At 41.1% G+C, this 14,010-nt stretch overlaps 1 protein-coding gene across 2 annotated transcripts in view; it reads left to right on the top strand.

Moving 5' to 3' along the window:
- Positions 1–1,857: 1,857 nt before the first annotated feature.
- Positions 1,858–14,010, top strand: part of hira (histone cell cycle regulator a) — a 100,439-nt gene continuing 88,286 nt past the window's right edge. Inside the window, exons 1-2 of one of the 2 annotated variants that reach the window (XM_078226849.1) lie at positions 1,858–2,311; positions 13,386–13,448. In XM_078226849.1, the coding sequence (XP_078082975.1) occupies positions 2,275–2,311; positions 13,386–13,448 (100 nt within the window). In that variant the 5' untranslated portion in view covers positions 1,858–2,274. The remainder of the gene's footprint in view (positions 2,312–13,385; positions 13,449–14,010) is intronic. The other variant, XM_078226850.1, reaches the window with a different exon arrangement.

Raw genomic sequence — 14,010 nt, 5'->3', positions numbered from 1 at the left:
AAATTGATAATTCATGTAGCAAGAGGAAACCGATTGTTGTCTTTTCAATTTGAAAAGGGTTTTCAATTGGATTATCATAAGAGTTGGTCTTAGAAGCCTTGTTTCTTCAATAAATGGTCCTGACTTTGACAATGGGAGGAACATTTTCAAAATGCAGAATATAAAATATGCAAGAGGACAAATAATGTGCTGCCGTGTTTCTTACAACAGTGACTGATATCAGAAGTATTTAATTGGCTGTACTGTGCTTTGGTGGTTGTGTACGGTGATGTATAAATACAAGTCTTCCTTTTAATCAACCGGTTACACTGGCAAACAGATACAGTGCTTGAATCTGGAGAATGAGACTGGTGCACTATTTGTTCTGGATTATTGTGTGCACATCTGTTCTTTTGATGATTTGAAGTAAATTATTGTCTGTGCGTGAGCATTGGAATAACCAATACAAATTAAGGAATGCAAGAAATAGTTGGAATGGGGTATGGTTAATATTACCAACAAGTCCATCCTTTTTCTTATTGCCACCCTTCCTCTTGCCATATCTCTCAATTGCAACAATAATTTGATTCCTAAGCCCATTTACTAACACAATCTACTAATAATATGAATTCTTTGTCATATTGAATAACTGACCTGAGCCAGTTTATCAGTTTCCCCACACAAGAATCTAGAAAACTTCAAACTGTACTTGCTCCAAAATATATAAAATACAATTTCCTTAACAGTTCTTTCAAACTTTAAGTCAGTTGAGCACTAAATCTAGGCTGGCATTTGAGTGTAGTGGTGAGAACAAATTTTTTAATGATGAGATGTGAATTACTTTTAACATCAAGGCTCTGTTTGTCCTCTCAGGTGAGCATAAAGCATCTAAAAGGATAACTTGAAGAAAAGCAAGGGTGCCCTGGTGCCCAATAGTTATCAAACAACCTCACAAAAACAGAACCAAAAGAGAAAATGCTGGAAAATCTCAGCAGGTCTGGTAGCATCTGTAAGGAGAGGAAAGAGATGACCCTTGTCATCTGGACTTGAAACGTCAATTATTTTCCCTCCTTACAGATGCTACCAGACCTGCTGCGATTTTCCAACATTATCTGTTGATTGCTGTTTGAGGGATCTTACTGCACACAAATTGGTTTGTCTTCTATATTGTACCAATTACAACTTTCCAAAATCAATTATTTGGCTGTAAATGCCCTGAGGTTATGAATCACAAAATCATTGAATGGTTACAAGAAGAAGAATGCAATTCAACCTGTCAAGTCCAATGGTCCAAGAGCAATTTAGCTAGTCTCACACCCCAGCACTTTGCCTGCAATATTTTCTCTTAATGTGTTTCTACAATATCCTTTTTATAAGCTATGATTGAATCTGGCGAAGGGTCATCCAGACTCGAAACATTGGCTCTATTCTCTCTCACAGATGCTGTCAGACCTGCTGAGATTTTCCAGCATGTTCTTTTATTTTTTTTCAGATTCCAGCATTTGCAGTAATTTGCCCTTATCTATATAATTGAATCTGCCTGTTTCATTCAGCTGGCATTCCAGATCATTGAGCCATGCGCTGCATTTTTGTGTTTTTTTTTGGCCAGTCACTTTCAATCTTCTGCTTATCCATCTGTCTGCCAATGGGAACAGTTTATTTCTCCAGACCCTTTGTGATTTTGAACCATCAAATCTCCTCTTAACCTTAAGGTCTGGAAAGAGAACAGCCCCAACTTCTCCAATCTATCCACATAACTGAAGTTTCCCATGCTGGGACCATGCGAGTTCTTTTTTTATAAATGAAATTCCATTCCACTCTTTAGGGAGTAACTGGATTTCACTTCCCTGCAGTAACTGGGACAACATTCTCTCCAGCAGGGAGGTGAAGGATTTGCCAGTTGCTGAACACACAAGTCTCAGCCAAATAGGCCGAGTGTTAGGTTTGCTGATGCTTTAGGTCATCACACAGACCCTTCACGATAAAAACACATTAAGAAATTAGATTAGTATGTGTTCCAGTTAATAACTACAGATGTATTTCAAAGTGAAAGCTCCTGGTCTCAGCACAGCTGCCCAATGGGTCATATCTTGGGGGCTTTGTTTTGTACAGGAACGTTTGTCCTGACCTTGACTTTTCCTCGGAGCGCTGCGGCCGCGGCGCCTGGCTTTCCGGGGAGCGCTGAGCGTGTGGCTCCCTTCCGGCGGGAGCGGAGTGAGAGGCCGGGGGCACCCCGGGACAGTGACACCAGGAGCCAGTGAGGTGCAGCTCGAGTCCCAGGTCTCAGGGCCCAGCATGAAGCTGCTCAAACCTGCCTGGGTCCATCACAATGGTGAGCGGGAGCTGTGCGATGGCCGGGCGCGATCTCGGGACTGGTGGAGGCAGGAAGCCGGGAAGGGCTGCGGGGCAGTTGCAGGAGGGTCGAGGTGACTGCATCTGTCAGAGAGGCTGAATGGGAATGGTGGCGCAGACTCCAGCCTGGGTTGGGATCGGGATGAGTGGGAGGGGAGCTGGAGATCGCGGAGACCCAAGAGCCTGAATGAGTGACAGATTCCTCAGGAGGAGTTGGTGGAGGTGGCGATGGGTCACAGAGGTCTCTACCTGGCGATCGAGATGGACAACAGCGGGGTGGGTTGAGAGGGATTGGAGTCAGGTAATTATGCACAATATATGTATTGGTAGACGTCGAAGAATAGGTACGGAGTGGGGACATGCTGACTGAACCAGTCACCACAGTGAACAGGTACTTGGGACAACTAACTATAAGACTATAGGAATCTTGAGATTAAAAAAAAAGTAGGCCACACAGTTCCTGGAGCCTGCTCCACATTCAATGTTCATAACCGATCTTCAACCTCAACTCCGTTTTCTGCTCAATCCCCATATCCCCTGATTTCTGCAGTGTCCAAAAATCTTGATTATACTCCACCCCTAAGCAACTACAGCATTTCGGGTAGAGAATCCCAAAGGCTCTCAACTCTCCTCATCTTCGTCTGAACTGACTGTCCTCTCTCCCTGGAATTCCCCCTTGTTCTATAGACTCTCCACCCATCCTCTCAGCATCTATCCTGCAAAGCTTGCACAGAATCTTTTACCTTTCAATGAAATCACCTCTCATCCTCCTAAATTCCAGAGCTCTACTCAGTCTCTCCTTACAGGACAACCCTCTTAACTCAGGAATCAACCTGTTGAACTTTGGAGTTACCTTCTCTAAGGCAAGTATATCCTTCCTTAGATACAGAGGCCTAAACTGTCTACAGTACTTGAGGAGTGATCTCACCAAAGCCTTGCACATTTGCAGTCCTTACTCATGAATTCCATTGTATTGTAACAAAGGCCTTTTTAATAGTTTGCTGTAGCTGCATGTTAGCCTTCTCGATTTCTCGTACAATGGCACCCAAATGCCCCGAACACAACATTTAATAGATTCTCATCATTTAAAAAGAAATCTGTTTTTCTACTCAATGAATCAAAGTGAATAACCTCATGTTTCTCAACGTTATACCTCATCTGCCACCTTGCTCACTCACTTAACTTATACTACTTTTCTACTCTTTGTGTCTTCCTCACAGTTTACTTTATCTAACTTTCTTCAATTTTTATTCATTCATGGTATCTGAGCACCTGTGGAAAGAACAGCGTTTGTTGCTCATCCCTAATTTGTCTTGAGAAGATGATGGTGAGCCACGTTCTTGTATTGCTGCAGTTCATCTGGTGTATGTACACCCAGAGTGCTGTTAATACGGGAGTTCCAGGATTTTGACTTAGCAGTAGTAAAGGAACAGCAATGTAGTTCCAAGCCAGGATGGTGTGTGGCTTGGAGGAGAACTTGCAGATGATAGTGTTCCCATGCACCTGCTGCCCTTGTCCTTCTACAAGTAGAGGTGGCAGATTTGGAAGTGCTGGGGAAAGAAACTTGGCTAGTTGTAGCAGTGTTGCTTATATATGATACACGTTGTTGCCAATATGGGAGAGAATGTTTAACGTAGTGGGTAGGGTGCTGATTAAGTGGGTTGGTTTGTGGGCTGAATAGTGTTGAGCTTCTTGAACGTTGTTGGAGCTGTACTTATCCAAGCAAGTGGACTGTATTCCATCACACTCCTAACTTTGCACTGTGCATAGGTTTGGGAAATCAGGAGAGTGGTCACTTGCCAGTTATCAGCCCAAACCTGAATGTTGTGCAGATCTTGTGCATATGAGCATGGACTGCTTCAGTATTTGAGAAGTTGTGGATGGTATTGAACTCTGTGCAATCATCAGGAACATCCTCATTTCTGACATTATGATGGATGGAAGGTCATTGCTAAAGCAGTTGAACTTAGTTGTGCATAAGACTCCACCCTGAGGAAATCCTGCAGGGATTTTCTGGGGCTGGGATAATTATTGTCCAAGAACCACAATCACCTTTCTTTGTGCAAGGTGTGACTGCAACCAGTTTTCCCCGATTTTCATTGACTTCAATTTTACTGCGACCCTTGATGCTATACTTAGTCAGATTTTGCCTTGGTGTCAAGGGCAGTCATTCTCACCTCATCTCTTGAATCCAGCTCTTTTGTCCATATTTGGATCAATTCTGTACTGAGGTCTGGAGCTGAATAGCTTTGGCAGAACCCAAAACGAACATCAGTGAGCAAGTTATTGCCATGTAAATGCTGTTTGACAGCACTATTGACCATGTTTTTCATCACTTTGCTGATGATCAAGAGTAGATTGGACAGATAATTGACTGGACTGGTCCTACTTTCTGTGGACAGGACGTACAGGCCACTTTCCATGTTGTCAGCTCGATGCCAGTGTTACTGGCCAGGGCTGAGACTAGTTCTGGAGCACAGGTCTTCAGTACTGCTCCTGGAATGATGTCAGGGCCCATTGCCTTTGCTGTATCCAGTACCTTCAACCATTTATTGATATCACTTGGAGTGGATCAAATTGGATGAAGACTGGCATCTGTGGTGTTGGGGATTCAGGAGGAGGCTGAGTGGGATCATCCATGTGATGTGGTAGGCCCTCCCATCATTGAGGACGGGGATATTTGTGGAGCCTCCTTCTCTGGTTCATTGTTTAATAGTCCATCACTATTCACATCTAGATGTGGCAGGAGTGCAGAACTTTGATCTGATCTGTTGGTCGTGGGATCGCTTGGCCCTGAGCAGCACATGTTGCTTGCAACTGCAACATATTATACATTACATTTAGTCCCTTCATCTGAGTTATTAATGTAGCTTATAAATAGCTGAGTCCTAGCACTGATTCTTTTGGCATCTCATTTGCTCCAGCTCACAAACTGAAAATTACTTGTTTATTCCTGTTCCCCTTTCTGTTCTTTAATCAATTCTCTATCCATGCTAATATATTACTTTCAACCCCATACACCCTTATGTTGTACAAGAACTTTTTGTGTGACATCTTATTGAATGTCTTTCAAGAATTCAAATATACTATACTCACCTGGGTCCCATTAATTTACCCTGCCAGTTGCATCCTCAGAATCTCTAGATTTGTCAAGCACGATTTCCCTTTCACAATGTACTTTAATTGAGTTGGTGAATATATACAACAAACGAAAGAAGTGGATTGAGATGAGAGATTAGAAGAAATCCAGCAGATGACCAAGTGCTGGCAAGTGGGATTAGGTGGGCAGGTCAGGGCCTTTCATGCTTCGGTGTAGACTCGATCAGCTGAAAGGCCCCTTCTGCGCTGTAGTATTCTGTGATTCTGTGACCCATGAATTTTGAAAATTTCTGTTACTGGTGTGACGTAGATTTTTGTTGTGTGACTTGCATGACTTCATTTGCTCCGTGGAATCACTCTGGGCAGTTAGTAAGACACTTAATTCTGCAAAGAGACACCTCCGCACTTATAATACTTAGCAATGACACTATCTTTGGACCAGCACGGACAGGTAATCCATTGGTATTGAGACTTCAATACTTGGAGCATAATACCACAGAAATGTTAGAAAGCACTTCCTTCAAATAGGACACTTTGATGGGTGTGTGTTACTTTCCTCCACAAAGCCCTCTTTCTTCTTTAAATATGCTCCTGAAAACCTACATCATTGGTCAAATATTTGGTCATCTTTGGCTCCGTGTCAATTGTTGCAATGCCCTTGTGAAATGTCTTGGGAAATTTCACTGTTAAAGGTGTTGTATGAATGCAACTCTATCTGGATATTCCTAAAATAGTCCAGTATTTACTAAGTGCTTGCAATTGCTGCGTTGATATTTTTGCTGCTTATGCAATGGTGGATCTAAAGGCATCTGAAACCGTTTGAGTTACATGAAGTAGTTTGTGTAGCTTTGATGTAATTTTAAATGCCATGAATACTGCTTGTAAATTTACTTAGTCTATTTTAATTTGCAGCTGTTCATTTTATTGACCTATTAATTTAATTTCAGCACAAGGAAGATAAGTGCTGTTTCACTTAAGTTTTTGTGCAAAAAGAACTGTGCCAAGAAAAAAGACCAGAAGTGAACTTTAAAAAACAGAGGAAGACCAAGGAATTTCTGGATAAACAAAGTCAATAGTCACTTATTGTCGAAAGGGCTACAGATGACTGAAGCAGCTGGGCAAGTTCAGACCACCAACAATGAGTGAATTTGTGTTGTTGTTGAGCTGATGAATAGAAATCTATTGGTAATACGCTGCAGTTCTTGCCCCTCAATTGTTGGAATAGTTTAAATCATAAAATCCCTACAGTGCAGAAGTAGGCCATTTGGCCCATCGGGTCTGCACCGACTCAGCATCTTACCCAGGCCCACACACCCATCCCCCCCCGCCCGATTCCCATAACCCCCAATCCATCTTGCCTACACAACTTGGGACACTAAGGGGCAATTTATCATGGCCAATCCACCTAACCAGCACATCTTTTAGACTGTGGGAGTAAACCAGAGCACCCAGAGGAAACCCACGCAGACACGGTGAGAACGTACAAACTCCACACAGACAGTCACCCAAGGCTGGAATTGAACTTGGGTCCCTGGCACTGTGAACCAGCAATGCTAACCACTGTGCCACTGTGTCGCCCACTATCGAGTAGTTAAATTTAAGCAGTTAGTGTAACTCAAGTATGTTATGAGAGAAAGTTAAGAGGATGTTTGATAGAGGTGACCAAAATCATGAGGGGCCTAGGTAGAGTAGTAGGGAAGAAACTGTTCCCACTGCCAAAGGTCAAGAGTCAGAGAGGACTGACTAAAGTGAATGGGAAAAGAACTAAAGACAACAATCTGGAATGCACTGTAAACTCCAGAGTGCGGTGGAAGCAGATTTAATTTTGGCTTTAAAAGGGAATTCGACAATTGTCGGAAGGGAAAATAATTTGCACGTTTATAGGGAGAAAGGCATTGGAGTGGAGCCAGGTGAGTTGGAGAGAGTCAGCACTGGCATGATGGCCAAATGGCCTTCTCCTGTGCTGTAATCATTCTATGCTGCAAAAAGGGAAGGTGAGTTTCTATTTGACTTATCACCTGAAAGAGCCTGGCAAGTCCCCTGACATTTTGTATCAAAGCCTAACAGTGCAAACAAAAATCCATGTCGGATTACACTCGATGACTGGTAGAAGATAGTAGGGTTAATGAGCAAGCTTGTGTCTGTGATTTATGTTGAAGACCTTGATGAGATTGGTTCTTTACAATTTAATTACGCCCACGCTCTATTTATTTTACTCAGTCTGTTGGCTCTATATTGATGCATGGTTAGTCTCAGAGGTTACAGAAATTGATTCCGTTGTATATATTTTCTTGGACCTTGCTGTTGTGCTGCAGGTGTCAAACATCAATGGGAAGAAGGAAAGAGGCTTTAATATAACTCCAGTATGAAGTTTTGGTAGAATGAGTGAGGTTGGTAACTGGAGGACACAGGTTTAAGGTGATTGGTAAAAGAACCAATGCCAATATGAGAAAATAATTTTTTACATTGTGAATTGCTGCAACGTGGTGTTCACTGCCTGAGTAGGTGGTGAAAGTATATTCAGTAAAGGAATTTGATAAATATTTGAATTTGATTTATTATTGTCACATGTGTTGGGATACAGTGAAAAGTATTATTTCTTGCACGCTATACAGACAAAATGTACTGTTCATAGAGTACATAGGGAAGAAGGAAAGGATAGGGTGCAGAATCTAGTGTTGCAGGTACAGGTGGGAAAGATCAGCTTAATATGTGATAGGACCATTCAAAAGTCTGATGACAGCAGGGAAGAAACTGTTCTTGAGTCAGTTGGTATGTGTTTTCAGACTTTTGTATCCTTTTCCCGATGGAAGAAGGTGCAAGGTTTGCAGAATGGGGAAAGAGCAGGGTAAGTGGGACTAACTGGACAGAGTTGGGACAAGCATGGTGGGCTGAATTACCTCTTCCTTTGTAGTGTCATGTTAAGTCACCTTAAATGCCAAAGATCTGGAACTAAACACAGAAAATGCTGGAATGATGCAGTAGATCTGTAGGTATAGGTCAAGTGCAAAAGGCTCTTTTCCCAACATGTTATTAATAGGCTGGAAAATTGGGCGGGGATCCTGGATTCAGGATTCAATCCTGGACCGGGGAGCGGCGCGGGCTTGGAGGGCCGAAGGGCCTGTTCCTGTGCTGTATTGTTCTTTGTTCTTGTTCTTTGTTATAACTTGTCTTTTCTCCTTCAAGTTGCTTAGCTACTGTGTGTTTTCAAACTCGTGTTGGAACTTTGAATCCACTTGTGGTGGTCCATTTGTACGATTTGGTGAAACTACCATATTTTCTGGACTGGAAGGCAGTGTCCCCACTAACATCGCCAACATCTGGAGTATTGTGTACAGCACTGGTCTTATTTAAGGAAAGATGTTAACACATTAGAAGTATCTCAGAGAAGGTTTACTGGACTAATACCAGGAATGAGTGGGTTGGCTTTTCAGGAAAGGTTGGAGGGGTTAGGTTTGTATCCACTAGAGTTTAGAAGAGTAAGAGGCGACCTGATCGAAACCTTTAAGATCCTGAGGGATCTTGACAAGGTGGATGTGGAGTGGATGTTTCCTCTTGCCGGAGAATCCAAAACTAGGAGTTACTGTTTAAAAGTAATGGGTCGCTCATTTAAGACGGAGATGAGGAGAATTTATTTCTCTCCAGAGAGTCGTGGAACTCTCTTCCTCAAAAGACAGTGGAGGCAGAATCTTTGAATATGTTTAAGGCAGAGCTAGATAAATTCTTGATTAACAAGGGGTGAAAGGTTATTGGGTGTAGGCAGGAATGTGGTTGAGTTTACAATGCAATCAGTTATGATCTTATTGCATGCTGGAGCAGGCTCAAGGGGCTGAGTGGCCTACTTCGGCTCCAAAGTTGTATGTTCGTATGTAATGAATCTGTATGTACCCTTAATATTCTGAAGCTGTGGATTTGCATTGTGATTTAAATATTTTATAGCTGTTGGGGAGAATGTAGATGAGGCGGATGAAGGGTGTGCTGGAATGGTTTATTGCAGAGTGACTTTGTGAGTTGGGAGTAGCAGAGGATTCCACACTTCTTATCCTTTCTGTGAAAGAAAAGTTTCCTTTTTTTCCCACCTAAATGGCCTAGCTCTAATTTTAAGACCATTTCCCATTGCTATTGATTTTTCTGCCAGTGGAAATGGTTTTTCTATCGATTCCTTTTATTATTTCAAATACTTCAACCTGATCACCCCTGAGTCTTCTACAGAGGAGGGAATACAAGCTATATTTTCTGCCCTAATTTATCCCTCTAAGTCTGCGCACTATCCTGGTGAATCTGCTCAACCCTTTCTGATCTGCAGTGCAAGTATGAAAATAGTACTAAAGATGGGGTCTGTTGAAGGCCCTGTAAAACTGAAATATTACTTCCATTCCTTTGTAATCCAGCCCCTTGAGATAAAGGGCACCATTTCAGTGGCTCTTCTAACTGCTTTTTGTATGTCTACTAGATTTAAATGATTTGTGCATTTGGACGCCCATTCTCTTTCCTGCTCTAAAGTTGCTAGTTTCTCATCATTTACAAATTACTTCTATTTATCTTCTTTAGATCCAAAGAGTAAAACCTCACATTTACCCATTGCATCGAAGACCATCGCCTGCAGTTTTGCCCATTCATTTAATCCATTTATGTCCCTTTGGGACTTCCTCATCCCCTCTACTCTATTTACTGTCCCTCTTGATTTGGTGTCATCTGCAAACTTGGGAAAACACTGTAACCAGCTATTCCTTCATTCAAGCCATTCATAAATGCTTTTAAAGTTTATTTATTAGTGTCATAATTAGACTTACATTAACACTGCAATGAGGTTACTGTGAAAATCCCCTAGTTGCCACACTCCTGTGCCTGTTTAGGTACACTGAGGGAGAATTTAGCATGGCCAGTGCACCTAACCGGCACATCTTTTGGACTGTGGGAGGAAACCAAAGCACCCGGAGGAAACCCATGCAGACACAGGGAGAACATGCCTACTCCGTACAGGCAGTCACCCAAACTGGGAATCGAACATGGGTCCCTGGTGCTGTGAGGCACCAGTGCTAACCACTGTGCCACCTGTGGTGACAAGTAGAGGCTGCAGAACAGATCCCTGGGGACCATCACTTGTCACATTTGAGTAAATACTCTTTATCCCCATTTTCTATCTCCCAATCAATTTTCAATCTACGTTAAAAGGTGACCTATTTTATGCACACTGAATTGTCCAGTGATCCTTTGTGTGGAACCAAATAGAATGCCTCTTGAGATGTGCATACGGGTAATAACCATAGACACCCTTCTGACTATCTTTTATTAGTGATCACCTCAAAGAATTTAACTGAATTGGTCAGACATGATTACCCTTAATAAAATCATGCTAACATTTCCTGATCAGCTCATGTTTGTCCAATTGATGAATCAGTATATCTCTAAGTACAGATTCAAGTAGCTTGCCATAACTAATGTTAAACTGACAACCTTTTAATTAACCAGTTTCTCTCTCCTACCTTCTTACATGGAGTGACATCAGCAATTTTCCAGTTTAATAGCACAATTCCCATGTCAAGAGAGCTTGAAGCTTCTTCAATCTCTTCACCTTTCAGTACTTGGGTGGAAACCACAAGGCCTTGGAGATGAATCAATTCTATGTCCATCATATTTCTTCATTGGCGTTTTTAAAAGCTACTATTGAACATAAGTTCCTTCTTTTAATTTATTTTTAAGTTTCTTTCTTTCATTGCTATTTCACCCTTTTCCTCTACTGTGAAAACAGATCCAAAGTGCTTGTGTAATAAATCTGTATTGCCTTGTTCCCTGTTACCTAGTACCTTATTGTACAATTTATTCTTTCCTCTTCCAAACCTGGGTTGCAATTAAAGAGAACAGTTGGAATGGTTTAACACTCGGGTTAAATACTGGCAGTTACAGGTCTGTTACTAGTGTAGGTATTAATGAGAGTACAGAGATAATAAAAAGCATGTCTCAGGAGCAAATTGAACATTGAGGCTTGTTGGCAAATACGCAATTTTTAATATAGATTTTTGACATGACTACACTAGAGGATGATGTGGCTTGATTGTTCTCCTTCTTGGACTATATCCTTTAAAGTGCCCACATCTTCCTTAGCCACTCCCTTCCAATTAATATAGTTATATTTTACCTTTTACATTACTTGCCAGTTTTTTGGTTTCTTTTTACAGCTCTTCATATCTTCTTTGCATCTCCTTTGTGGTTTTCCACAATTCCCCAAGGCCTCTGCATTATCACTTTCCTTGACATTTGTGTTAGTAACTCCATTTAGCTTTATACTGCATCTTGCCTTACATATTGACCTAGGTTACTTGACTGCACAAACAGAACTTTTCATTATGTTGTAATAAGAACTCTTTGAATGCTTCTCATGGTTTTCCTGTAGATTTACTTGTTAACAAGTCAGTCCTGTTTAATATGTTTACCATGCGCCTCATTTCTTCAAGAAAACCGTACTTAAGTTAAAACTTAGTGTGTGATCTTTCTTCGCAAATTGAATGTTAAACTTGATCATGCTTTGCCCTGTTTGCAAGATGCACCCTTAACTTAAAACTTTAATTAATTCTAACTTGTTACTAATATTGCAAATAATGACTGTTATATAGTTTGACACTAAGTTTGAAAAAGATAAAGATCAGGCCGCATCATTTATTTAGTGTGTTAATACCAAAAAGCTATATCAAAAATGACACTTGTGTTGATATATCTCAGTGCCCCATTTTAAAACATCTTTTGAGATGGGCCTTTTGTTACCTCGGTGCGCTCATTAATGCCGTCGGGAGGAACAGACTTATAACTACCGACACTTCTCCCTTGTGCTAAATCATTCAAACTGTTCTCTCCAGTTCCAGGTTTAGAAGAAGAAACAGTAGGATTGTACTGCAGAATGTTTTCACATTTTAGATCAATGCCGTTTGGAAAGTTTGACATTCCCAAGATAAGACTTTACGGAAATCTTAGTAGTGGAGCATTGTAAGGTTTGAATACACTGTTCACTGAAGTCTTGGGCCACTATCTTGAATTTATTTGAAGTGACAGGTTTTCATAGGAACAAAAAAAGTGCTGTCACTCACTAGTAAATGAAAAAGGAAAACGAATTTAGCTGTTTGACCAGGACACTTTTTTTGTTTGGATGTAAGCTGTCCACCTGTCAGTAATCTGATCAGCTTACTGTGGGTTTCTAGCCTTTTCTGTTTTTATTTTAGATCTCCTGCATTCAGTTTTTCTTTGTGTGGTGTGGTTGAAGTCTTTTGGTTAAATCTACTATGTAGGCAAGAGGGCTGAATTGATGCAGGAATCATTTGAACAGAACAATAATATATTAGAAAAATGCAAGGTGATCATGAATGAAAATTTTATTTGCCCTAAATTCAGCCAGGATCTAGTGAATTATCTTCAGCTCCGATCTTTTGCAACACTGGTTCTCTACCTTGGATATTGACCAGAGCTGGAAAGAGATGTCCTAACTTGGTATAAGAAGCGACCTTGAGACTGAACTATAGACCATAATGTCACTAGTGTTGAGACTGGCTGGGACACAGTTCAGCAAAAGTCAATGTATTGAATGCACTGAACTGGTGAAAAGATTGGGTGGAAATCATTTTGAAATCAATGTTAAGATCTCAGTAAGTTTTAGGAAATAAGCTGGAAGACTCGAAAAACAGAGCTATTGAAAATTACATTAAATCCAAGAAGAAAAGCATGCTGAAATAATAAGATAACATAAATGGTAAGACTGAAAATGAGCTGGGGAATCAATAACTCTTCTTCGGGGCAAGTATTTTTGGAAGGTTGTACCTGTTACGTGGAAGTTGTCAGGACCTCTGTTGAACAAGATGTAAACTACTGAGGACAGATGTTGCCTTTCCCTTCATTGTGAAGCAGCAGTGAGGTTTGTGTCTGAGTCGTAATGCTTCTGTTCAATACATTTAATTATTTTCTTCCAGGTAAGCCAATATTTTCTGTGGACATTCATCCTGATGGAACCAAGTTTGCAACAGGTGGACAAGGTAAGAGGCAGGATGTAGGCTACTTTTTAATTTAGAGATGGCATGATCCAGAAAGCCGCTGTCCCCTTTCATAGTTTGCCTTGTGACCATAAGAAACTATGCTGTAAAGATTCAACAAATGAATCTGTTGCTCTCGACAGCAGAATGATTTGTTTACTTGGCCCTTTATATCAGGGATTTCAAGCTATGGACTCAATGGTCCTCCCATTACCATGTGGCAGCTGGGTGCCACCCTGCTGTGGAAATAATAGCCTTTGCTTTGCAATGGCCTATTCAAGTTCCCACTTGTTCTGATGCTATGAGTAATGTACCATAGTAATCCACAGTTAGTTCTCATTGTGGCACTTTCACCCTTCCTGGGGAGATTAATTTCTGCTGTGTTGCTTCTGTCAATTTGTAATAGTTCAATTAATTGTGAACTTTCTGCTTTGGAGATGTACAGAGATTTCCTCCACCTACTTGTGTCCAAGGTATCCCTAAATAGAAGAAATCTATGAATTGTTAGGAGAGTCACTTTCTAAAACAATCAATTTCATTCAAAGCAAGTTAAAATGGCTCAATA

The sequence above is a fragment of the Mustelus asterias genome, chromosome 13 (assembly GCF_964213995.1).
Source record: "Mustelus asterias chromosome 13, sMusAst1.hap1.1, whole genome shotgun sequence".
In the NCBI taxonomy this organism is placed as follows: domain Eukaryota; kingdom Metazoa; phylum Chordata; class Chondrichthyes; order Carcharhiniformes; family Triakidae; genus Mustelus; species Mustelus asterias.
Note: the sequence above shows the minus strand (reverse complement) of the source record. Positions and strands in the feature narration are given on the sequence as shown.